Source organism: Pygocentrus nattereri, chromosome 26 (genome assembly GCF_015220715.1).
Source record: "Pygocentrus nattereri isolate fPygNat1 chromosome 26, fPygNat1.pri, whole genome shotgun sequence".
NCBI classification, from domain to species: domain Eukaryota; kingdom Metazoa; phylum Chordata; class Actinopteri; order Characiformes; family Serrasalmidae; genus Pygocentrus; species Pygocentrus nattereri.
In genome coordinates, this window is record NC_051236.1 from 20007633 (window position 1) to 20035000 (window position 27368).

The window sequence follows — 27368 nt, forward strand, 5'->3', positions numbered from 1 at the left end:
TGTTTGGTGAGGACCATCACTTTTCTTTAATTTGCTCCGTTTTGACGTATGTGAACACTCCACATGTATTCGGGTCGACAACACACAACAATCAGTTCGCTTCAAACAGACTCCAGTTCAGTTCACTGCTGCAGAAACACGCTCTGTGATCAAATGAGGGAGTTCATCAGAAGAGCTCCCTTTCTTTCACTTCTAGCAGCACTTACAGTCAGGATAAGCTGCCTGTTTTAACGCCTTTACAGACTCTCACTGCCTCTCGGTCTTTCCTGCAGCTTGAGTTGCAGCTGCTAAACATGGCAGACGAGCCTTAAAATCATTGATCGCTAGCATCAGTGACATGATTGGTGGTTAAACTCAAATTGATAAGCCAATCCTAAAGAGCCATATCGCTGTTGTCGGAGCAAAACCTCATATCTCCAAAAATGGAAACTTTACAGGAGAAGGAAAAAAACCTACTCTACTGTTAATGTAAGTCAATGGAACCAGACATTTTTCCAAGTACTTTTAGGTCATTTCTCTTGGTCCCTTCATCATGAAATTTACCCACAAAATATAGGACCACGGGCCCTATGAACACCTTTAAGATGAACACGAATGTCAATGGTGAGCCAGGCCTTCTCATCCAACATCAGTGCCTGACCTCACAAATGCCCTTTTGACTGAATGGGTACAAATTCCCACAGACACACTCCAAAATCCTGTGGGAAGTCTTTTCAGTAGAGTAGATGCTGTTATAGCCACAAAGGAGGGGGCCAGCTCCAAAAAAGATGTCCAAAATGCTCACATAGTTGTGATATTGTGATATGGTGTCCACAATCTACTAAGTGCAGACACGAAACATGCTTTGGCTCATCAACTATAGTTGCAGTAAGAGCAAAACTGTGCACATGATGACATGATGAAAAAGATGACATATCTAGAATAAATCACCATGGGAACTGAAAAACAAGCATTTTCACCAACTAAGACAAAAGCAATAGCCTATACTGTGGTGAATGTAAAAGAGAGCAGAGTAGAGGAGATGAACAGACTGGGTCAGTGTTCTCTCATTGTCTCTCAGTAATTAAAAACAGACCACACTCTGATCATCCCTTAAACCTCCACAGATGAAGACATGTTTATTTACATAAGCCAGACATTAAGACTCCCACTTCAGACTCCATTAGCACTTCAATAACAACAGCAAATTGAAAAGAGCCCTCATCAACAGAGAAGAGCTGGGGCTGGGTTGTGAGCCGACGAATGCAGATATGTCGACAACATTGTGATTCAGGCCCTCCTGCCTGAACTGAAGATGGAAATCCTGCCAAGTGTGCTATCCAATTAGTAAACCTTCTGCATTAATCTGATAACCCTAAAGAACCACAAAGAACCCTAAAAACTTGATTCTCTGCCTGTCAGAGCAAATTAATTTACCTACTTTTGTTCTCAATGGGCATTTAGTGACGGTGTTGATTTTGTGTGCATGAAAAGAGTGAGAGAGTGAGGGATAAGAAGAGAGAGAGAGAGAGAGACTGCTTGATATCCACATTACACCTTCTAATGGGTGCTCCTATCAGTGTGCTGTCCATTTAACAAAGATTCACCAAAATCAAAGATTTATAAAGTTCAGCACTAAACAGTAACAGCACAATCAACTTCATAAGCTTACAGTACAAGCTGAAACTAAACTTCATTTGTTTAGCCACTAGTTCTGTCACTTTCATATTTCCTAGAGGCTTAAATCAGGAGATACAGAACAAATGTCCACTACAAAAAGACTGCATGCATGCATGTCTGTGTGCATTTCAGACGAGCCATATTAAGTGTAGCTTCCTGGAGACTTTCTGATATTGGGGCCCGGTATGCGAGAGCTTAGACAGGATATTTCCAGGCCAGTAATCCCTCTCTATACAGTTACACAACAGAGAGGAGATTTGAAAACGTTAGCTCACTGAAGGCCTGGATATAGGAATGAAGCACAATTTCATGTTATTGTATGCTGATCTGAGTTACAACCACATGTTGAAAGAAACACATTTGGTTGATCAATAAAGGGACCTGTCCTGAGAAGCATAACTTTAAGGCCTTTATACACCAGCAAAGTAGTCAGCGAGTCATAAAACGCTTAAACTAGCTAATTCACGTCTTTAGAATACGTTATACAACTCACTAATGCCATGACGAAATCAGACAAAAAGAAATAGCTGTTCTGCGGAAAGAATAAAAAGCAGAGGCAGACACTAGTGCATGTTGAAACAATTTTGGCAAAAAAAAATAAAAAACCTAATTTTCGTACTTTTCCCCCATTACAATGTTGTCAGTTGACTTCTCAAACAGGCTCGTTTCTAAGTTTCTAAGACAGTATGGCATACTGATATCTGTAAAAATGGACAAAAGCACAATAAAAATTCAGGCTTCCAGATGACTGCTGCAACTGTTTTAACTATATAATTTTGTTCATTTTCATGAATAACAGTACAAAAAATATAAATGACACAAGCAATTCTATTTCAGATCATTTAACACTTCACACATTGAGGCAAGTGTGTGATTTAGTGCGACATACATAGTCGCACTTTTACTCTGCTACCACTTTGGTAACGTGACCACCACATGTGAGCACCAATCTTCTTTGGAGTTCATTAGCGGCTGCTTCACTACACCAAATTCCGAGTGGGGCTCAGCCGACCTCCTTCCACAACAATAAACTCCAGCTAAAAGACTTAAAGCTGAGGTTCAAGGTCTTTTAATCCTACTTCATCCATGGGAAGGGAATAAAAATGACATTATTATGGCTATTAGCCAACCATCAAACAAGACTACATATTTTATTACTCAGTCATGAAAGCCAAACCAAAACTAAACATAAAACCAAAAAATAAATAAATAAATCCCACAATACCTGTTGCGCTCTAATATGAGATCAAGTAAGTATCAAGTCTACTACGCAAGCAAGTCTATTTGAGGTTAATTAAAGGTGGGGTCAGTGGTTTTAAACCAGAACAATTTAATATGTGGTGAAATTCTTCTCACATAAGCAGTTCCTCTCAGGTAAGCAGTGTAAAATATGGACTGCCACTATCCAAACAGTCCAGACAAGGTGACTCTACATGCCTGTCAGTAATGCTGTAACTGTAACCTGGTTTTACCATTAAAACAAACCTGAAATCAAAATTAACCTTTCATACCTTGATAGTTCATATGGCTCTGGTCATTTTACACATGATCCATCACTAAAAATATAAAATTCTTGTATTCTTCCTTCAAAATGTAGTGACGTTTGCCCAGCTCTAAAACATCTTCTGAGTTTTGATGGTCATCAAGCCCTAGCAGGCCGGGAAAAATCATATGTACAATAATCGTGTTTTAGCTCCCACTCTGACCTCCCCACTCATCATATAGCAAAATAACTTTGCTAGCTCAGAGGCCATCTCTCATACATTTTTTTTCTGTCTGAAAGAAAGGAAGGAAAATGTGTTTCCATTTCCAATTTATGTTGACTTCACATTTACTGTGACAGCACGCTCTTTGAAGAAATAAGAGCAGATTAAACCAAAACTGCCATTTCTGCAAATACTTACAATGGCTTACATAACCAAACGAACCAAGAAAAGAAAGACAGAAGAGTACAAATTGAAAAGAAAAAATATTGTTGATCTACAACAAAGTTGGTACTACAACAGGCTGGTTGACTTGCTAAAGCAGTTGCCCACTCTATTGACGAGCCTACATTGTATTGCCAGATAGGATGAATAATAATAAAAGCTCTTGACTCTAAGTGTCTTAGTCCAACAAGGTTTGCTAGCTAGCTTCTTTGTTAGCTAGTGTTATCTATCTAATGTGAGTTAAGTAAGCTGTGTTGATGTGTCATCATTTTATTTGTGACAATTAAGTTAGAATCAACATTCAGGAGTTCTAGTCTAAGCAGGGCACATGTTTTGGGAGCAAGGCTCTGAATGGAGCACTGAACGGAGGGTTTGTTCTAACTGGTGGGGTATAAGCTTCCATTGCTTGCTAGCTAGATCAGCCTTGCAGCTCCTGTGCAAAATGTAAAGAAACAAATTTCAGACACCAAGCATGTCTTTGCTGATTAGCTACAGTTAGAGGAAAGGGAAAATTTTTTTTTTTGAACATTTTCCTTTGATCTGGAGTAGAGTGCTAAAAAGTCCAGAATCAGCTTGTGTAATAGGCGACAGCACCTGTCCTCCTGGGTGGAATCTGTGTAGATTATGTGGTGTCCTGGGGGCACAGCGGCAGCCTGCAGCAGCTTCTGAGTCTCCCTCCTCTCGGAGAAGCCTTCCAGGAGGCGCAACTCGTCAAAGTTTCCGGCCACCGCCTCAGATTTCCTGTGGGCCGCCCTGCCCTGATGGCCCTGGGCTCCAGTCTGAGACATCTCCATCTCCAGGGCGCTCTTGTTCTCCAGATACATCGTGCCTGAGGCCTACAGAAGCTGAGGAGAGAGACACATCAAGCTGACAGGGATCTTACAGAGACCTTCAGACAGAGTGAGATGGAAGACGTCCATCATTTACAGCCCTCAAGCTGTCACACTCTGACAGCACGAGTTTTTTTACGAACAAAATATTTGACACAGATGAATTAGTAACACATTTACACACGTTCAATAGCTACGGAGTGTTACACGGAGTTAATTTCACCTACATCTGTTGGCATTGGCAGTGAGAAAGTATTAGTCAAATGCACATATGTCATACACTGATGGTTAGAAAGTGTTTTTGATGTATTTAAAGGGATCTGAAGGAGGAAAATCACTACATAACAAAAACTATTATTGAACACAGAACTCTGTGCCATTCAATGCAATACAATAACAATGAGATAAGCCATCAAAATGGGAAGTTGTCCCTTTAGATTATTTAAAAAAAGAATATAGGTGGATTTAAAAAAAAGTACAGGTGGATGCTGTTGTCTGTTGACTATAGCTGTATGCATATTTGGGGTCTATAAGTGATCATTACAGAAAACATTTGTGCAATTCTTTTTTTATTATCCATATATTTCAATTAAAGAGTTAAAGCCATAATGTACAAGCCAATGTATGAAACGGATAAATTATTAAAATAAATTTTCTTTTCCAACATTTCTTTTAAGTCAAGGGTATTCATAGAGAATGTATCCTCCGTTTGCTGCAGTAACAGCCTATACTCTTCTGGGAAGGCTTTGTATTAGATTTTGGAACATTGCTGTGAGGATCTGACTGCAGTCAGCTGCATTAGCATTAGTGACGTCAGGTACTGATGTTGGATGGTTAGTTCTGGATCACAAACACCACTCCAACTCATCCCAAAGGTGCTGCATCACTTCAGAGAACACAGTTCAGCTAGGTGTCTTTAAACCCAGCTAGCTGATGCTTGGAATTGATCTCAGGCCCATGTGCAACTATTTACATTTGCATTACATTTACAGCATTTAGCAGACAATCTGTTCCAGAGCAACTTACAAAAAGACAAGACATTATATAAGTGCTTTGTCTACCTGGAGAAAGTATCTTTGCTTGTTACAAATAGACTAGAGAGAAAGCTAGTCCTGAGCTCAGATATTGTCAGAAACAAAAACCCAAGTTGATACCTATAAAGGACAATTAAGCACTAGGCTCCACAAGACAGCCTCGTAACTAACAGAGTCTAAGCTAAAGAAAGTCTCAACTCAGAGCCTACCTTTACTAGCAGAAAGACAAATCCCAGTAAGAAGACACAAGCACCCCTGCTGCTGTGCTGCCTGTGATCATGCACAACTGATATTATACTCCTAATTTCATAACCGTAATTGTTTCTAAAACAAGTGCTAGCTCCTCCATTCTAACAATTCACACAAATGTTCCTTGAGTGCTAACAGCTCCCCCTTGTGGAGAATATTCAGCCTGCTAAGCTTGAGTGCAAGTTACAAACCAGGTCCATGAAATGGCAAATTTATTTATATACACTTCCTTTTACAGATATTATTCATTTAAAATTACATCCATAGGATCATTACAATTAGAATGATAAAAATACATTCTGCAACCAAACAAGGTAACAAAAATACTAAATCATGCACTCCTATTGGGATAGTCATCAAAACTGATCTTTGGCATGTTTGTACATAAATAGCTTTTTTTTCCCATTGTGATTTGTGTCAAATGGGTTTTTAAATTAGCCACTCACCTGTATTAGCAGGCTATATTACATTAGTCATGTTTATTTAACCTAGAGCCAAAGGTTTGGGCAGGAGAAAATGTGCCCAACAGATGTTGCGGTGTGTTCATTTTGCCTTAACAATGATCGCTCAATTGGTCAAGGGCATTTTCTCCAGCATCCTAAGCCAGTATTCTTCTGTACTGTTTTTCAGCTAATGGTAGTGCACTGGAATCTGTAAGACACTCTGACCAGCGGCCAGTGGAGCAGACAGAGTTTGTGGAGACGTGAATATATAAGTACAAGTTTATACAATAACTGGCATTTTTTGACCCTCCAGCTGGTTTCACACACATGCATCAGACAAAGGTAGAGAAACAGTTGTATACTTCAGTGTAGTTATTTCTTCTTTTAGCTTGGGGTAACTGGCAGGGCAGCACTCCACACCTGGTTAACTAACTAATGAGTTGAATCAGGTGTGTTGGGAGTAAGGAAAGCATTAATTAGGCAGGGCAGCGGTCACCAAGGAACAGAAGAAAACCACCACTCTATATTACCAAAATAAGATACCGGATGATTTATGGGAGACAGCTACAGGAGAACATTTAGCCGTACTTATTTCAAAAGACCCATAACAGCTGTTGAGTTTGTTGTGGAGTGTTCGGCAGGTCACAGATATTGTGGAGTGATGCTATTGAAGTCCCAGCCTGACTTGCTTCCAGACTTGTCTAATGTGTTTGACAGTTGCACTGTCTGAGTGGCTGCAGACTTCCAAGCCAGGAGTACAGAACCATCCCAATTAAAGAACTGAGAAGTCCCTCAGGACTCTCACCCCATGACCTACTGTCTCTCTCTCTTACACACACAGCAGCAGATTAGTCTTCAGACAGGTAGTGCAAGCTTTAAATGGTCCAGAGGGAACTTCTGGAAACCCTGCTAATGCTTTGTTTTGCAGTAAGTATGTGTGCCATGATAAAGGATCAATTTTTAAAAAATGTCTTACTTTGCATTTGTGTGTTTGGCCTCAGGTTTAACTTAATGTACTTTAGAAATCCACCTAATCCTTCCAGAGGAGGCTTGACCTCATTCCCTTTTATTCCATTTCTTTTTTTCCTGGGAGAAACACGTGAATGTCATCATCACCCATATTTGCTCATGCTTGAGAAGACCAAGCAAGCAACTAAGGTATGTGAACGCAAGCTCGAAAATTAATCTCCACGTGACTGAAAATAGCAGCAGTCAGATGACGTTTGAGTGTGAAGCAGCGTTCACAGTGTGTGTGAACCACATTTCCAGGAGCTGCACGTTCTTGTTTCATATATCATATCGATCTAATGAGGAAAAAAATAACACAGTAGTCTGTGAAGGACTGCTTGATCAATATGAAGGCTCTACACTTTAGTTCAACATTGTATTCTTTGTAGGACATCGCTACCATTTTCTGAGTTATAGTTCCTAAATGCCACTGTACTACACCTAATCTAATCCAGCTCCTTTTTATTTTCAGATACAAAAAACTCTCTTGAATGGACCAGACAGATGTCCTCAAAATACCAAAATGTTCATGTTCTCCTGGGAACATTTGATCCCCACAAAGGGCTAACAACATGAGCGCACACATCACTCTTAGATCAGGTGCACAGAATGGAAATTACACTGATTCCTTAAAAAATTCTTCAAAGGTCAAGGGTTCAACTTAAGGGTAAGCAAAGTTATTCAAAAATATTTGATGTGAAATGGGGCGTTACTGAGATTTATTGACTTAGCAAATACCTCTCCATCATGAATGGATTTTAAAAATTGTACATTATCTTACAACAATCAAAACTATCATAAAACAACATCTGCCTCAGGCCACAAACTCAGAACCATTACATGCAATAACTTTCTGCTTGGCAACTTTTTTAGAAGTATTAAATGTTTTGGATTGGATTTCTGGTTCCTATTACCACTGCTGTAAACAAATCTGACTCGGTAAGTTCCTCTAGAATAGAGCATTTCACATTAAACCACTCTGAATACTTTTTTTGTTAACATTAACATGCAATTTAATTATGCAGAAATTATGAAAATTAGTGGAATTCCTCTTTTAAATACAACACATTTTGTATGCCTTTTTGGGGTATTTCCACTGACTGTTGCTAAGTGCCAGTGTGAAACACCTAGCCTTCACCTTAAATTAAAATTGTTTGGCTCTTTTACTTTTCTCAAATAAAAGCAGACTGGGTCAAGCCAAATGTCTCCAAATGTTCTTGTAGTCCCCACAAAGCACTAAATACATGAACATCCACACATCCCCATCACCCAGTGAGAGGAAACACCCTTATAATAAAAGTGTATAACAGCACCCTCTCGTGGACTCTGATATTTAAAACACAATGGAGCCTCTGGCTGGAGTGCCTTCTCCCTCTAAAAGGGTTTTGTTCTTCCATGCAGCCAGCTAAGCTCCTGAGATGGTCATCCTCTAGCACGAGTCTACAGCTATGACGCAGCTACAACAAAGCCTTTGCCCTGTGGCATGAAGCCCAATGTTCCAGGCTCAGTCACTGAGTGTACCGTACATACATTCACACACATACAATATCCACTGACAGCAGTTCCTTCAGAGCCTGTGCTGCAGCTGTCTCAGTAGCTATGACCAATTGTTTCGATTTGTTTGTGCAGCATGGAGAGTGCCCCCTTTCATGAGCATTCAAAACAAATCAAATCTGTCTTTCAGGCTAGTACGATGCTACTAATCGATGAAAAACCAGAACACTAATGTTTGGAGAGTGATGAAGAGGAGGGCAGATTAAAGTACAGCATAGCAGAGAAGTGAGATTAGAGGCTGCCCATACGTTCTGTGTTTGAAAACGCACAGCCAGGACAGGATTATTAGTAACCTGTGATTATTTGTTTCCCATTCTTTACTGTTGGCAAATCAAATGTGACCAGTTATAAGGCTCAACAAGAGCTGTTTAAGCTCCTTCTGAAAGGGCCACTGTAAAAAGGACTCTGTAATAATGCTCTAATGCACGGCTGCCCAAAATATGGCCCGTGGGCCAAAGCTGTGAGGAGGTTTGATTTGGCCCGACAGAAATTTATTCGAACCCCCAATCCCTCATCCAATGAGAGACGAAACATGTTTTATAATGACTTACTATGTAGCTAATGAAATTCTTATTTATACATATAGACATATATTAAGTATGTTACTATGAAAAATATGATGTTACGTTATAAAGTAGAAACATAAAAACTTTTCTTCCATTCCTTATACATATATTATTTTGTCTTTCTGGTCCTTGGCCCACCATAAGCATCGCCCTTTAGTCCAAAAAAAGTTTGGGCACCGACTGCTGCAGTGTAAGCATTCTGCTGAAATAATCCTAATCTACATAAGTGGGCATAAAAGTAAAAAAAAAGAAAAGAAAAGAAAAAAATTCACTAAAAATCTGGACACCAAGAGTAATTATAAATCTCTTGCCTGTCTAGCTCTGAATGGAGATGTTCTGCTTAAATTTGTCTAATGAAGAACATTAGATAGATAAAGCACTAACAATCCTGAAATCAATAATTACAAATCCTTTGCCTCCTTTGCACACTAATGTAGGTCTTCTGCTCAAATCTGGGTGTGTGAACTTTAAATTTCCTCAAACATCTCCAAGAAAATCAAAAGTAGTAAAAAGGCTGATATGCAAATGTTTTGTAACTGTTCTTTATAACCTGAGCAACCTTCACTGGTGTTTCCAAGCATTCCACAGTCCTCATTCACAAATGAGCCTTTTCTGATCAAAATACATTAAATGTCTATTTTTTTCCCCATCGCACCAAGAGCTGTAGATTATTTAACTTTGGGACTTTGGACTTCTTACTGAAGTAACTGCTAACAGTAATGCCTAAAGGAGTTTAACACTCACCTCACGCACAGTCTACACTCCCTGCTGCAAATCCTCTCTTCTCACTCAATAGGCAATAAATCCCAGGGAATAATGTGAGGTGTAATCCTTCAAATACTTCTTTTTTTAGTATAATGAGATACTTGAAATATGTACGTATGTGACTAATTCAATGTAGTCATTTTTCAGAATAGGTTGTATTCTATAAAAATGACCCCTGGGGTTCTAATGCTGTGAGCATGAGCACTATTAAAGTTACAAAATCAGCATTTTGTTCTTTTTATTTCTTTCTTCATTCTTTGTTATTTCTTTATTACTTTGTCTGATCACTGTGAACAGTAATTAATAACAATTCAAACTTCCTCTTTGCCGATGAAGAATTCAAACGAATAAAATCAGTAATAAAAGCGTTCATTATGATGGCTCCCGGTCTGTGATCCACATCCATTCTTTAGCTTAAAGTTTATTTTTAAAGCCACATGATTAAATACTCTCTGAAATCTGAAATAAGAATATGGAGGGAAAGTTTACCTTTCAGTGAAAATGTCAGCAGATATAATGACGTTGATGAAGACACTGGTGACGATGATGATACTGCTGGTGCTGCTTACAATTATGAAGGTGGTGATAATGATGAAATGAAAAGCTCCAGTGGTGGGAGAATAAAAATGAAAAAGCTTAGCAGAAAAAAAAGGTTTTCAGAATTTTCGGAGGTGCCACATCCTGGAGTGGAGTTTGCTGCTGTTGCTGCTGGGTAGGAGGAGGAGGAGGAGGAAGGTGGGGAAGAAGGAGCTCAGAGGCTCAGAGAGGAGAAAAGGAACGAGCAGTGCGACGAACAGGCTTTAGGTGGAACATGGAGGGAGGAACCACCACTGCATGCTGAATTTGACAGAAAGAGGATGGACTTACATCACACACAGACACACACACAGACACACACACTACTACAGATATATAAAGGGTAGGAAAACAGCATTTCAACAAATGATCAAGGGATAATAGAATTCTAACAACTGTATAAGACCTACAAGATCACCAACACTGTCACTATCAGATAAACAGTCACAAAGTTTTTATCTTTGAGAGACAGGACAAAGTCAAGCTCCACGTTTGCTTTAGATCTGAATAAATCCACAGATGTTTCTGTCCATCCTTCCACTGTGAGAAGACAACTCAACACTATTGGTCTGAAAGGATGTGTAGCTGTCAGGAAGCCTTCACTGAGAGAAGGAAATAAACCAAAAAGAAGAAAAAAAAATGTAAATTGAACCAAGAAGTAGGTGTTCTCAAAATAATGGACTGGTCAGTCCAGAGTCCAGACATCAACATCACTGAATGTGTCTGGGATTACTTGCATTGTGAGAAAGTGCAACTAACTTCCAAGGTTGAATTCTAGAGGGGTCTAAAAATATCCCTCCAGATTTCTTTGAAAAGGGTGGGCACACTAAATACTGAAAAATCAATAGTATGTTTACTTTTTAAGTGTATTATGTTTCTTTTTAATATCGATGTTGTTCTACGCAAAAAGAGAAAAAAATGACGTATTATATGTATGTTCTTTGGCTACAAGTCTAAATAAATGGAGAAGCTGGATTGGGACTCACAATGCCTCTCATTGAGAGGAGGTCACCTGGCTCACGCTGAGCTGCTGCTTTGACATCACAGCCAGCACGCCGCTGCAGCACACACACACAGCCCACTGCCACAGGCTCTTTTCCCATAAGCCACATACGTGAGTGCTGCATCACATGCAGGATTAGACATCAGCCTTGGGCCACATCAGCTCACAGCCATCCAGGAAGACTTAAATACTGCTCCACTTTCTGCTGTAGGCACATGGCCAGTAACCTTCCATGAGACTTTAGTCATGCTTTGTTGTACTGCTTCAAAAGTGCTCGACCGTGTCTGTGCTCATTTATCAAACAGCAGCCTGGGAAAGGTTGGATGTGAAAAATCAGTAAATCAATTAATAAATAAAAACCTGTGCTCTGTATTTTTCTAACTGATGTGGTGAATCACAACGCGTAGACAAAGCAAGGCGCACCGCTATAGGGAAAACAAAAAAAGAGAGAGAGACAGACAGAGGGTCTATTGCTTTATATGGCTGCTTGAGGTTACTGGACCTGGACCAACTCAATATCTGGAGACCTGCCTTTTGTGTAGTTCTCAAAATATTCAAAACTGTCACTTTAACTGGTTTGACAAGTTAATTTAGTGCAGACCTTATTATTTTAGTACATTATCTTGCCGTCTTCAAAAGCAGAACTACATTATATTACCCAGATTATGAGCAGCCACCAAACACAGTAAAAAGCTTAAGCCTTTTTCAGCTCCTTGGCTTTTTTATGCTTTTTTTCACTTATTCCTAAACTCTTAGAGAACAGAGAAATATTCCTATGCTCTTTAGAAAAAAGCATGCCAAAAATGAAACTATGATTTAGTACAGTACAGTGGACTGAAGCAAATGAAGTACCTGGCAAACGTCTGTTCTTTTGAAATTTTCTTGCTGTGACGGCTCAAATAAGTTAGAAAAATAGCTGCAAAAGAAGTTTTGTTAACATAAAATTACCAGTCAAAAGTCTGGACACACCTACATAGAGATGGGTTCGTCATACATTTTCACGTTTTAGAACAATAACGCAGACTTCAAACACAACAAAATCACGCTCTAGCAGTAAAGCCCGCCTCCTGCTAGTTACAACTATCGACCCTTTCCTGCATGTGTGGCCATAATAAACTCAGCAGCAGTTCTTGAGTTTATGTAGGACTTCTTTCTACATTTCTGCAGGTTGACATTCTTATTTCTATTGATGGAGCCAGTATAAAAGCATTGATCATATTGGCAGTGATGCATATGTCAGACACATGGAAAGTAAATTGATTATTCGGATTGTGAGAAGCAGAAAATCTAACCAACTTCTAAGACTAACTGTGGACATGTGGAAAAGGATCCCTGTAGATTTCCTCAAAAAACGTTCTCAAAAACTGTAATAAAGGAACCTGCAATAAAGGTACGGAGGGGCCACAATACATATTGAAACATTTGATGTCATATTTATCTGTTAAGATTTGGAGATCATTCTTTGGCCTTTCCTCTAACCAAATCAGTCCTTTTGCTGGGGGACTGAGGGTATCAGATTGCTGTTTGTTTCTGGAGCTTTCAGATCAGAGGAAGTGTGTGAATGCGGGTCAGCTGCACCACTGCTCTTTCCTGGAAGTGAGAGTTAAGTTGGCTATACTCCGCACATGACTGCAGGAATCCTGCACCACTACAGCAGGCTGAGCAGTCAGGAGTAAACAGTCCACTACATTGTGAATCACAGTTAGCGCTGGGTTGCAGATTGTCTATTCATATATAGTGAGATTTACATGCAACCATATTGCTGATCAGTTTTAGTGATATTTCTAGCAATATATTTCATATATAATGAGAATTTTATGCCAATATTTATGTAATACCAACAACATAGATGTATGGTTGTTTTTTAGCTTGACATAAAAATAAATAGTAGGCTTCCCTTTTGAAAATACGCTTTCTGCCAGGTTTGCAAGACATTCTTTTAATGTAGAGCAGCACTCAGGAAGCATGGGTTCATTCACTTTTAATACTATAATAACGTATATCATCTGATTGTGTGCAAAAAAGAGCAATCAGAAAATACTGTAGGCTTGTATCTATTCTATTATCTATTTATTTTTTCTTTGTTCCGTCGCTTTATCAGAAATGTACAGAAATAGTTATACAGCTCCTGAACAGTACACCGGCCTGAACGTGTCCTCAGGCCACCAGAGATGTAAACACAGTTTATGTGTCACCAGAATAGCTCATTTACAGTGAGTTCAGCTGACAGAGGGGCATCAGAGGGGCATAACAAACTGTTGTATTCACATGAAAGCCGTTCTAATTCATCTGTTCTTTCTTTCCTTTTTCTTTCTCTAATTCTTTTTCTTTCTGTTGTTTCATTTTTCTTTCTATCTTTTTGTCTTCTCTTGTTCTGTTTTTTTTTTTCCTATATTTTTTCTTTCTTGTCTTTAATTCTTTGTCCTCTTATTCTGTTCTTTGTACATAAGACATGGACGTGGGCAGTGCACAGTTCCAGTGTGTGCTCTCTGCTAATGTTATCTTTCCAAGGTCTTCTCTGCATGCTTTCCTCTCTCTCCCAGGCCTGCTGCTGATTTCCTGAGATTTCTGGAGTCTGCTCTGTGTGAGTCAAGCACCTGACCCACTCCTGGTAATATTGTGTGCTTTCAGCTAAAAGGGAGAAAAAAAAACCTAAGACCACAAAGAATGCTCATGATTTTTAAGCCAAATTAAGCAATCGTAAATCTTTTTTATCTTCCTCCTTTCTCCTTCATACTCCACTGTAAATCCTTTCAGCTCTCTCAGGTCATGTGCCACTACACAGAGAGATTTCACTGGAGCAGAGCTGGCCGGCCTTGCTAGTATTTCCAGTGTTTATACACAGTGACTACAGTTGATTCACTCATTCAGGATACAACGACGCATGATCACAGAGAACAGCTGACACTGATGGTTCTCAACAGGGATGGGTTACAGATATGAACGATAAACGTAGGCAGTCAATGAGAGCTTCCTACTAATTATCGGAAAACTTACTGAAAAGTTCCTCAATAATGTAGCTTTTGAAAAGTTTAGAATCAAATCTCTGCACTCTAGCTGGAGTACTGTCATTCCAATCCCATATATACAGATAAGTAACAAATTAAAGGAAAAACCTGAATCATTGAGTGGGGAAACATAACGAGTGCTCACGCCTTTAGACAAGACTACTGCAGGTTTGATTTGACTCTGAACTTGGAGGTCAAAGCCCGTAAACCTCTGTGCTCTTGAGCTTCAAAGTGGGGAGAAAAAAGTACATTATTGTTAGCAATAAGCTAGCCAGCTAACAATACAGATATTTGTGATAACTTTGGAGTATTTACCTTTCCAATCTTATGGTCAGTGTTACAGTTTAAACAACTGTCTGTATGTTGACTGATCCAGAGACATTTTAAAGGACTGATCAAAGGCTAATCTCATTTAACAGTAGAGGAGTCATTGTTTGTTGATGGTGTGAGCAGCCCTACTGATTCAATATCACACACTAAGCTTAAAGTTGAGAATACCACCCCAGATTTCTAAGTAGGAATTCCCAGTTCTTCTTTTTCCTAGTCTGTGATTGGAAATACAGAGTTACAAGTTTCAATTGAAGACAGCATTAATATCCAAGCTACCATGCTCTGGAACATGTATACGCAGAACAGGTCCAAATCAAATATAACAAGTAGTAATGTGTTGTTTGCTAATGATTTGGCTACTATAGACTAAGGATGTATATCTTCACCACTAAGGTCGATTCGATACACATCTCGATACACTGCCACCGATACGATATAATTGCGATACTCTGAAACCCCTTGTCGATACGATGCGATACAAATCACTCCATGATGTGATTCAAAAATGATCTGATAACGATATGACTTAATTATATGAGGATTCGGTTTGATAAGTGATCATTCGATACAGTTAGTTGAGGTTTGAGGATGTATTGGCCTAACCCATCTGTTTTCTTAACTCAATAGCACAATTCTACTTTACTCTCTAACAATTTAAGGGATGTATGCATCTGGTTGTTTTCAATGAAGCAAAACCAATACATAATATAAAAAAATGTGGTATTTGTGGTATTTTATGCCTTGGGTCTAAGATGTGGACCAGTTGTTTAAATCCCTCATTCTCTATGACGCTGTAGGGCTGAATATCTTTGCAAATAAAGTAGGCTATGGCATCAGTTATGGCTTGGGAGCGAGCAGAGTCAGCTGCCAGGGCGTGTTTTGCCTAAATAAACTTGCGATAGACCCGTCACCTCCTTTGCTACTGCTCAGTGTGGCTCGTGTTTCAGCAGGATCCGAAGAAAACGAGGGGGTAGCGGCCGCAGAGACGTTCACACCGTGCCGTCTTTTCATGTGTGTCGCCAGGTTCGTTGTGCTACTAACGTATTTGATAGCCCCACGGCATTGTTTGCAGATTGCGTGCGTCTTGTCAAGTTGACCACCTCGCCTAAAAAACCCGAAATATTGCCACACGTTTGATTTGTGTGTCTTTGTCGTTGCTAATGCTCTCGTTTCCCTCCATCTTTGTTGTGTACGTCTGCGTGCTTGCGTCAGTACCTGAGGACACGATGGTGCATTTATGTTGCCTCGAAAAAAAAAAGAAATCAATAAAAATAAAAAATATGTTGCCTCTGAAAATACGTTAGAATAAGGAATAGATACTGGAAAACAAAACACCCGATTTAACCATGGTATTTGCCGATGCAAAAAGGCTAGAGGAGATGCACCGTAAATTCGCCCGCAAATTAAACCCGATGCACGTTGAATCTACCAGTGCAGTCGAATCGCAGACATGTGTGCCGAATCACCGATGTGAATCGGTGAATCTCCCCATCCCTACTATAGACGAATGTTAGAAGCCGATTCTCATTGAAGAATGAGAATTTTTTGAGAAGTCAGAAGACAAAACAAATGAGTAGATCTTATGACACTGTTGCCAACCCCATCCTTGATCTCATTGGAATATATGCCTCCTTGTTATCTCCAGCACTTGTTGTTGATCATGTTATTACGTTTTTCTTGTCATTAGGTTCTGTGTCATCCCTCCTGACCACCAGAGGGCATCTTATCCTATGAATAGTTTAATCTGATACCTCTTCAAATAGATGATGGCCACAATGAATGACCATCCTGCCTCAGTGCAGAGCATCTTAGCAAGGCGCTGTGCTGTCATGCCCCTAACTAGCCATTAATGCTGGCTCACTACCACAATTGTGAGTATTGATACTATGCATCCCTCTTTACAAATGTTAGCTACCATGAGTGGAATGTAACATGCAATTACACACTCCAGTACAGCGCATCTACCAAAAAAGTTCAAAAGATATTTAAGATCCGAGCTTCATAAGAAAGTAGATGATCTTTCAAACACCACGGCTTGCATGGAAACCTTATTAATAGAGCTCCAGCCTCAACAGGTGCAGCTAGCAGTTATAACACCACCTTTAACACTTATCCTGTACTAGATATCTCTCCCCCCAGGCGAGCAGTATGTGGATAATGATATGGTTTCTGCTGCGGCTACTGATTCCCAGTTCACCTCAGAAGTTGACAATGAGGCCCTTACGCATTCTGGTTCACAGGCACTCTCCTCCTCAATTAAGTACATGCAGCTTGGTGTGGACCCAGGTGAGACAGACAAGAGCCCAACAAGTAGCTCTCATTCCTTGTTAGCCACTATCCAAGACCTGAATCGTGATTGCAGACAACTACTGCCACAAGTACCTACTTCAGACAATCCTCCGTGGAAGCGCCTGTCCTCATTCCTAAATGAAAAGCATCCATTGACGAGCTTCTTTCTGGACTTAAGACCACTGCTTTGTGGACACATCACTGTGAAAGGGAAAATGGCAGATTCATGCCAATTTGGCTTAGAACAAATAATTACTGTAGATACAAGTGTCATCTTTCTGGTTGTTCTTATGGACGAAAAGCTGTGTCCAGAAGTACCGTGCCCAAGCAAGACATGGAGGCACACAGATGATGATATTTTTAGAGCTTATAACCACACTTGCTGAACTGATTGCATTGATGGCACAATCTTCCATCACCTATTATCAATGGAACCAATGGTAAGAGATGCTATTGAAGCAGTACTTCATGGGCTGGGATTAATTACTCAGGAGCTGTTATATCTAATGGCAGTACTTGTACAGGCACAGTGCCAAGTATGGTTTTGACAGACTCCTCTGCCAGACACATGTAGAACTACACTATGAGAGCTTCCTTTAATACTAAGGATGCCATGGAACGTCAGCTAAGAATGCGATGGAATGTCTAAGGAATATACTTGTGTCTAAGTCTTGCCAGTAACAAGTGAGTGTTTTTCAAACTGCAAAACTGCTGTATGCTAACAGATTAAAACTTTTGTAGCTTTGGGGATATTGCTTACACACTGTGGTTTTCCAGTGGTGTTAAAATTTCTACAACAGCATGAAGGTAAATCACCTTTGACAGTTAAAAATTATGTGGCTGCCATATCTACTAGGTATGCAGGAATGTACGGCTTATCTCTGGGGGCCCATAGACTCGTCTGTAGTTTTCCCAACTAGGAGCCTCTCTGAATCATGGGCTCTTCTTAGAGAAGTTCCGCTTTCAAACATTTGTGTGGCAGCAACTTGGTCATATTATTTAATAGGATCAACGTGGCCTCAACTACAAAATTTGTGTGCTTCATTTCTGTCAGCCATTGATCAGCCTTGATGATGATGCACCTGTCCTCCTGACTGTGCTGGTACGTTGTCATAAAATACCCTCTAGCAGTAAGGAGGCATGAAACCAAACATTAGTTAGTTCAGTTAGTTCACACATGTAAAATGTGTATCTATGAATGCTGGATGATTTTCAGAGCCACTCCTCACTCAGATGCATTGTGGCGACATGAGGGCACAAAGGGCCACTGAATGGTTTGATGGTTTGTTAACCCAACTGAAACATTTTGGGGCTAGACAGCACTTTGTACTATAGCCGTCAAAACACCAAATGAGGGAACTTGTTTTGGAGTTCTGGTTTCATCCCTTCAGCACAGTTGTAGAATATCAACGGGTCGATGGACAGATAGACAGATATAGACAGGATGTCCTGTCTACAATAGATAGATAGATAGCTCATTGCCCACACACAGAAAATTGAAGCCTCCCTTTAAAGTAATTACTGAACTTGAATGAAGTCTTTTGAAACCCCTTGGTGGTCCAGTCATTAATCCAACCATAGCCACATAGATCATTAGGAGGAATTTCATTAATCCTACCATGCTAACACCAAAAGAACTGCAGAAACTGTTAGAGGGACAGGGGGTGCGACTAAAATAAAAATGCTTTAATATTTTGTAATACAAAGTCAGACTTCTTTGATCAAAAGTACAAACTGGACAATTCACCTGGACTAAAGCCTGATTAAGCTTTAATATTAAAGTATTGGCATTTCCAACAGAGAACCAGTCTGCAAGAGATTTAATCTATTTTGAATACAGAAATGTCACTGAACCTTGCAAAGTCTATATATAGATTTGACAAGGACACAGTATGATTAATGCAATGCTTTGCTAGTCCTTATGGCCTGGTGCTTTTTTTTTTGCCTGTGGTCATCTCTAGCTGGAATACTGTTATTCTGATTGTATAAACAGCTGTTTTCATACTGCAATGTACTGCAAGTCGGCATACACACATACGGTGCATTTCAGGCAATACGCGAATGTATTTGTGAGATCCTGCTGATGTCGATTCGGTTTCTTCCCTTTCAATGATGCATACACAACTTTCATGCTCATAGTGCAAGAAGAGGAATAATTATCAAAGGAATAAAATGTGGCATTTCAGACCTGCAACATGGACATATAATGTACTAAGCCTGGTCTATGAGGTACTTCTAAAACAGGTCAAACTAAATATAAATGAATAGATTTTACTATGGGAAAAATCTACACACAAGACACTGAGATATTCAACTTCTGAACACTTCTAAAAGGGGAAAAAGGAGAGCATCATTTGATTAGATAAAAGATATAAAACTTACCCACAAAAAAAAAAAAAAAAAAAAAAAAAAAAACACTGGCTAAACCAGATTCAGCCATACCAATACTGGTAAAACACAGACTGGCCATGTGATTTTCAAACTGCTGATTAGGTCCAGTGAATACAAACAAAACACTATCATTTGAATTTACATTTTTTAACAGAAATTTATTAACATTTATTTTATTACATGGAAATGAGACATCTTATGAACACATGGCACAATAATATTATTTACATTCCATGAGGAAGCCAGTGTAGACACACATTGAGATGGAGGGGGAGAGAACACATAATACAGTGACCGACGACCTAAAAACAACCCCTGAACGAGCTCCCATTGACACCAAGTCAAATTAACACGATTCTTAAGGTTCAAAGTTGAAAGGTTCTTAGAAAGAAACACTGCTATTTTTTGAGGAGGAGGATGAGGAATTGCTGTTTGATGCTTTTTAAAATAAAACAACAAAGCAAGACTGAGGGAGAGGGGGTAAGGGGGAGTGTCAGGGGTCGTCTACCACAGTGCTAGGCTAGGCGGCCTTTCTGCCCGCAGTCATAAAATATATAAACACAACGTCTACAAACAATCAAATGTGCAGTTTCTCCCCTCACTCTCTGGCTCTTTTTTAAATAAACAAAACGTTTTCTTCATCAGCTTATAGCGCTTTCAAAGCTAATTGCACATAAAGATACATTTTTACCTCTTCATTTTAGTCATGGTAGTACATATACGTGTATGTATTTAAGTGAGTTTAAAACAAATCTTCAGTTCTTTTTATTTTCTATATTTGTTTTCTTCTCTTTGCTTGGCAGCATATTAATATGACTCTCCATGTGTTGCATCTGCCACATCAAGGAGTGTGTGTGCGTGAGGGTGTGCGTGGGTGAGACCGTGAAACGCAGAGGTCAGTGTCCAGTTAGGTAGTCCTGTGTGGAGTCGGACGCAAAGGAGTCTGCATCCTCGTTGTCGGAGTCATCACTGCTGTCGTCAGCTGCCGGCTCCCCACTCAGCGCAATGCGCGCATAGTCGTCTGTATCAATAGACTTGCAGAAGTGGATGGCATACTTTAGCTTCTCCTCCAGAACCATTTTACAGGAGTAACGAGGCAGTTTGAGTAGGAAGAAGCAGGTGTAGGACTCTGGGAGGAAGTGGTCAGGTGGGTTGTACTTGTCCAGCACCTGAAAGGGGTGGGGGGGGGGGGGGGATATCATAAATGTAAAGGGGGATGAACTTTGCTAGTGATGAGTGTTCCCATTATGAGTCTTACTGCTCAATTCAGTTGCTCAAATAATTCCGCTTAGATGGTTCACATCTATAGCTGTCATTAGTTGTGCCTTGAAAAGGTACCACATGCAGACATTATCATGTTAGCTGCTGTTGACACTGAATAAGGCTGGCAGTAACATGCACAACCACAGTAAAGTGTGACAAATAAATACATAAATACATACATGAATAACAACCTGTCCCTTTTCATTATATCTGCAGTCATGTGTGGGCCTATGAGCTCGTATGAAAGTGGCTCAAATCTGATTTAAAAATGAGATTTTGTTGTTCATATGGCTTTTAAAAAAGGCACACTTGTGTCAAATTTATGTGCCACTTCAGACCTATAATGAAGACTAAAGGTGGCACAATACCACTTTCTCTTTTCTGGTACCAACACAGAAACCTATATTGTTAAATCAAATCTAAATCAAATCAAAGCTAATCTAATTTATTGGTTTAGCACCTTCATACATTTCTTAGTGCCTGATGGATTATGTTCCAAATTTTTTTTTAGTTGTTTTTTAATATCATGTAGGATGAGCCTACTCCACATTCCATGTATGAAATTTAAAGAGTGTAAAGGCAGCGCTCTGTTTTTATGCACCACAGATCTGTAACACATTACCAGTTATTAGTCAGGGTCCTTCTATAAAACATTTTTAAAAACAGTTAAAACATTTCTTTTCTTTAGCTTTTAACTATTCTTTTTGTTTTCCTGCAATATTACTTTTACTTTCTTGTTAGTTTTTTGTATTTTTTTAAAATTAGGCTACTGTTATTATTTGACTTTAACTTTAAGCTAGATTTATAAGAGAACTGCATCAGTCAATCTCAATCTCAAAAGTGACCTGGTTTTAGATCAGTGGCATCACTACTGTGAACCTAAGAATATATGATTAAATTGTTATAACCATCATCAACTCTGCAAAAAGACATATGGGCCCTTTTTTCCCCAGGGCCCATATGTCTTATATGATATAAAAATTGAAATATTATATACACAGTGCACACAACAGATGCAAAAGTGAGTACCAATCCTATTTATGCAAGATATTCTAAGCTTCTATTTACTATCAAATGCTACATCAAAACTCACTTCATGTGAACAGCGTGAGTTTTGTTTAAATTAACATTTTTATAGTGCATTTATTATTGATTTATGATTTTATTGATTAAACTGAAGACTTTGAAAAATGAAACCATTCACAGCACATAACACAAAGCTAAACTAGGTTAGAAAAAGGTGACTCTTGTGCTGATCAGGCTGAACGTGCCCCCTCACCTGCACCACAAAGTCTCGTCCGCGGAAGTCTGCAATAGTCCTGGGTAGGCGTGTTCGTCCCCACACAAACCTGAGGAAGAGCGAACGCTCGGTGTTGGAGAAGGACTCCATCACTTCCCAGAACCACTGGATGAGTGGAGCTGTGGGTTCTACCCCCTTATACGTAGCGACAGACTTCAGCAGGTGCAGTGGAATGTCAGGACTGCCACACACCTGCAGACCAAATGTACAGGCACAGTAATCAGAATGAGCAATAAAACTGGTCTTCCAGCACAAACCAGATTTGTGTCAGTATCCATCCCAGCATCACCACCTTTCTTCTCTGTCCTCCCTGATCTCTATATTTTGAGAGCAATATTTAGTTTTTTCAAGCTGTTTATATGAAATTATTCCCATTTAGTTTCTCATTATTTCTCTTTCCCAACATTGGTGATCATCATCAAGGATCAGATTCAGGTTGCTTGTAAACCACTGCTGATTTCCAATTACATAGCCATACTGCCCAACCCTTAAATGTGCTCTGATGTGTGTGAGCGCTTTTACCATGGTCTCCAGCTCATAACCAGTGAAGAGAGAGAGCAGAGGCACAGGCACAACCCGGGCCATACCCTCCCTCACTGCAGCCACCTGCTCGTCAAACTCATGCAACCTGCACACACAAGAAAAAAAAGAAAAGAAAAAAAAGTCAGCAGTGAACGGACAAAGGCAGACTAATAAAGCCCTCTAGGCACAATATGCAGCCAAGATGTCAGGAAAAACAGAAACACTGCAAATTGGCCATGTTCCAATGCAGATTTGCCATGGTTGACTGGAATGGGTGAGCATATGATATACTTTTATGTAAGTGGCTGACAGGCATACAGAGCTAGGCCTCATGGTCAAATAGACAGTTACTGTAAAGGCTGGGAGAAAGTGTTCTAACAAGAATACTAGCACAAATCAGAAAGCAACCCCAATTCCAATGAAGTTGGGACGTTGTGTAAAACAAATAAAATCAGAATACGATGATTTGCAAATCCTTTTCAACCTATATTCAAATGAATACACTACAAAGACAAGATATTTAATGTTCAAACGGATAAACTTTATTTTTTTTTGCAAATATTCACTCATTTTGAATTTGATGCCTGCAACACCTTCCAAAGAAGTTGGGACAGGGGCAACAAAAGTGGAACTGGAAAAGTTGAGGAATGCTCAAAAAACACCTGTTTGGAACATTCCACAGGTGAACAGGTTAATTAGAAACAGGTGAGTGTCATTATATCATCAAAAGATTCAAGAGAATCTGGAAAAATCTCTGCAAGTAAGCGGCAAGGCAGAAAACCAACACTGAATGCCCGTGACCTTCGTTCCCTCAGGCGGCACTACATTAAAAACCCACATCATTCTATAACGGATATTACCACATGGGCTCAGGAACACTTCAGAAAACCACTGTCAGTGAACACAGTTCGTTGCTCCATCTACAAGTGCAAGTTAAAACTCTGCCATGCAAAGCAAAAGCCATATATCAACAACACCCAGAAACGCCGCCGGCTTCTCTGGGCCCAAGCTCATCTGAGATGGACTGACGCAACGTGGAAAAGGTGTCCTGTGGTTTGACGAGTCCACATTTCAAATTGTTTTTGGAAATCATGGATGTCGTGTCCTCTGGGCCAAAGAGGAGAAGGACTGTCCGGACTGTTATCAGCACAAAGTTCAAAAGCCAGCATCTCTGATGGTGTGGGGGTGTGTTAGTGCCCATGGCACATCTGTGAAGGTACCATTAATGCTGAAAGGTACATACAGGTTTTGGAGCAACATATGCTGCCATCCAAGCAACGTCTTTTTCAGGGATGTCCTGCTTATTTCAGCAAGACAATGCCAAGCCACATTCTGCACGTGTTACAACAGCGTGGCTTCGTAGTAAAAGAGTGTGGGTACTAGACTGGCCTGCCTGCAGTCCAGACCTGTCTCCCACTGAAAATGTGTGGCACGTTATGAAGTGCAAAATACGACGACGGAGACCCCGGACTGTTGAGCAACTGAAGTTGTACATCAAGCAAGAATGGGAAAGAATTCCACCTACAAAGCTTCAACAATTAGTGTCCTCAGTTCCCAAACGCTTATTGAGTGTTGTTAAAAGGAAAGGTGATGTAACAAAGTGGTAAACACGCCCCTGTCCCAACTTCTTTGGAATGTGTTGCAGGCATCAAATTCAAAATGAGTGAATATTTGCAAAAAACAATAAAGTTTATCTGTTTCAACATTAAATATCTCGTCTTGGTAGTGTATTCAATTGAATACAGGTTGAAAAGGATTTGCAAATCATCATATTCTGTTTTTATTTATGTTTTACACAATGTCCCAACTTCATTGGAATTGGGGTTGTACAACCAATACCACAAAGTAATTTCTGATGTGCATATGTGCTGATGTGTGGTTAATGGCAATGGTAGAGGATGATATATGATTTGAAATTTTTTTTAACCTATTGGTTTCACCAGTGTCAACAGCATACAAATGGTGTAACACACTGAAGTGTAAGCGCGAGTGCATGGAATGTATAGACAACTTCAGAAATGAGGATGTGAAACAACATTCAGCACCACCAGTGCTGCATATTTACATGTACAGATCACAGATTTAACTATATATATTGTTCAGTTTTTGTTTTTCAATATTTAACACAATAAAAATATTTAGCATTTTTCTCAATTGTTAAATATAGTTCTTAATATTAAAAGCAGTATAATATTAAATACTAACTATACATAGCAAATAAACAAATATATCTTAGTCTTAAATATCTGAAATCATTTAAAGCTTGATACGTTTTATTAGTGACAAAGGATGCCTTCACCAAGACAAAATGTTTAAAAAGTGGAACTGTATCAGAATTGGGACTTATAAGCTAGTAAGGTTAAACAGAGGTAATATATTTACAGCATTTGGCTGGTAATATCAGCATTAGTACTCATTATTGGCTGATCATGTACCCATACTGGTTTCAGTGTGTATCCGTATACTGTCTATAGGCAATTTCCATTTAAAATAAAATTAAAAAAAAAAAAAAAATGTAAAAGCCATGATGTGGATTCCCATAATGTTACAAAAGGTTTCATTCACAACAGCATGCGGAGGTCCTGAGTACAGAGAAATAAAATTATGAGAAAGCATAGTACAGCAGCTCTGCTAACTTTGCACCCTGAAAATTTAATCAGGAGATTATGTACACGGTAGGATAATATGGTTGCGCTACAGCCTAACTTAGAAAGACGACTTGAAAAATAAATTACCATATTAACTTCATATTACCATTTGTACCATGTAACTCCTTTCAGTCAAACAGAGCAAAGTGATTATATACACAGACTTCGTTACCGCAAATATTGCTGTTTTTGCCCGTTTTGTTAGCCTACGTGTGTTCATCTGTGTAGGGGTGGTGGCTGTGATAATGTCCGACTTTGAGCAGAAAGGATGTTTAGGTGCTTGTTTTGCAGTTTGAGCAATCTAGGTATCTGATTACTCAATCACAGCTCGTTTGGGTAGTGAACAGAATCACTGTATAATAGACTGCTTTAGAAAGATTTCAGCACTCACCTGTAGTTGATTGCGAGGCGCACGTATTCTGTGCGGTTCTCCAGGCTGATGTGAGAGTGTTTGGAGCTGAGCTGCACTTCCTGGCCACAGGCATTGGGCACAGTGAAAGGCAGGGGCATGGCCTCAAACTCTTCTGCTGATGCCTCATTATCTCTGATATACATCAGGCCAGGGATGAAGTCCTTATCCACCTGAACACATATAAGCTTTCGTTTACTACGGAATGCCATTCAGTGCACAGTATGACATCTGAGACTTGCAATTTAAAAACGGAAACAGGTCAAGTAACAGGTTACATTTAATTTCTCATGGGAAGCTAATGTTAACATTGATTGGTTAATGTAGGGCTAAACAACTTGTTGGTGGTTAAGCTTTTAGGCCTCCCCTTCGAAAGAATACCAGTGCATCCATTATTCAGGCTTGAGGATGGCATGCTGAATGTAATGGTGTGCCAGACTACCACTTCAAGCTGTTATATTTCTAAAATTTCCCACTTGTTAACATTGAGTAATGTGGGAGAATCTTTCAAATTGTGATTTAGATATAAAAACAGGTTTGACCATTGGCTGAATATTAGACCTGTGCACACCTCTGTGAATGACCGCATGAGTGAGAGAGAGAGAGAGAGAGAGAGAATGTGTACACATGTGCTTGTTGTAGTCTTGTGGTGAAAAGACTCTTTTTGATAGCTTTAGGCAAAAGACTCTGAACAAGAGCAGCTCTGTGAATAAAGGCCATCCTGTATTGTAGAGCCCAGTCTCTACACACATTTCAGCATCTCATGATTTCAGCATGAACACAGGAGAGCTATCCCTCTCTTTCACAAACATTCCATCTCTCCCTTATCTTTCACCATCAAATTATGCAACAAAAATAAAGAAATACATTTAAAAATATTAAAAAAAAAAAACAAAAAAAAGGTATCCATTCCCCACTCCAAACTTTGCACGTTTCAAAATCCTGAATAATTGTCTTTGCAATGTACACAAAGTCATTCAGAGTGGTCTGACATGAAATGGTCTGTTAAAGTTACAGACTCCGGTTTCTTTACAGTGGTAGTGACAGAAACCAGAGGTCGCCATGTCTACACCACAAATTATATATTTATATATTTATTCATTCATTTTGTTTACTATCTAAATGCATCAGTGAAGCTATATGTGTCTCCCGCATTTTATATGCATGGCAATAATACTAAATTAGTGGACAATCTGGAAGAAATGTTTTTTCTTCAGCCCTCACAACAATTTGCATGTACCGCACTGCCATAAATTGATTCAAATAAATAGATTAACAAGATGTTTTAGGCCAGAACTTTATCACAAAACTATGCCTCAGGTATCAGGGAACATGTATCTTAATTTCAAGTAATAACTTTGTGTGAGGAGCTTTTAGAGGAGGATATCTGGTTTCCATCACTACCAATGTGAACAATTCTTGGGACGTTTCTCTAGAACAGAGCATTACACACAAAACCATTCTGAAAGACTTTGCTTGCCTAACCATTTAATTATGTGGAACTTTTGAAAAATTGGTGGAGTTCCCCTTTAATAAGAGCAAAAAGGGTTTTTAATGGGTTGAGAACAATGTTATGGGTTTAAGACCTAACAA

The 27368-nt window shown here is 39.4% G+C and overlaps 2 protein-coding genes across 6 annotated transcripts in view; both read right to left on the reverse strand.

The window, feature by feature from the left end:
- oca2 (oculocutaneous albinism II) overlaps window positions 1-10736 on the reverse strand; it is a 123640-nt gene extending 112904 nt beyond the window's left edge. The window contains exons 1-2 of the mRNA XM_017718798.2: window positions 10526-10736; window positions 4182-4432 (exon numbers count right to left, since the gene is read on the reverse strand). Of these exons, the coding sequence (XP_017574287.1) occupies window positions 4182-4411 (230 nt within the window). The 5' untranslated portion in view covers window positions 4412-4432; window positions 10526-10736. The remainder of the gene's footprint in view (window positions 1-4181; window positions 4433-10525) is intronic.
- A 9028-nt stretch (window positions 10737-19764) lies between these two features.
- The window catches only part of herc2 (HECT and RLD domain containing E3 ubiquitin protein ligase 2), a 70586-nt gene continuing 62982 nt past the window's right edge, over window positions 19765-27368 (reverse strand). For 4 of the 5 annotated variants that reach the window (XM_017720644.2, XM_017720636.2, XM_017720629.2 and 1 more), the window contains 4 exons: window positions 25758-25948; window positions 22719-22824; window positions 22176-22388; window positions 20530-20802 (listed from right to left, as the gene is read on the reverse strand). In XM_017720644.2, the coding sequence (XP_017576133.1) occupies window positions 20530-20802; window positions 22176-22388; window positions 22719-22824; window positions 25758-25948 (783 nt within the window). Of the gene's footprint in view, window positions 20803-22175; window positions 22389-22718; window positions 22825-25757; window positions 25949-27368 lie in introns of all 5 variants that reach the window. The other variant, XM_017720611.2, reaches the window with a different exon arrangement.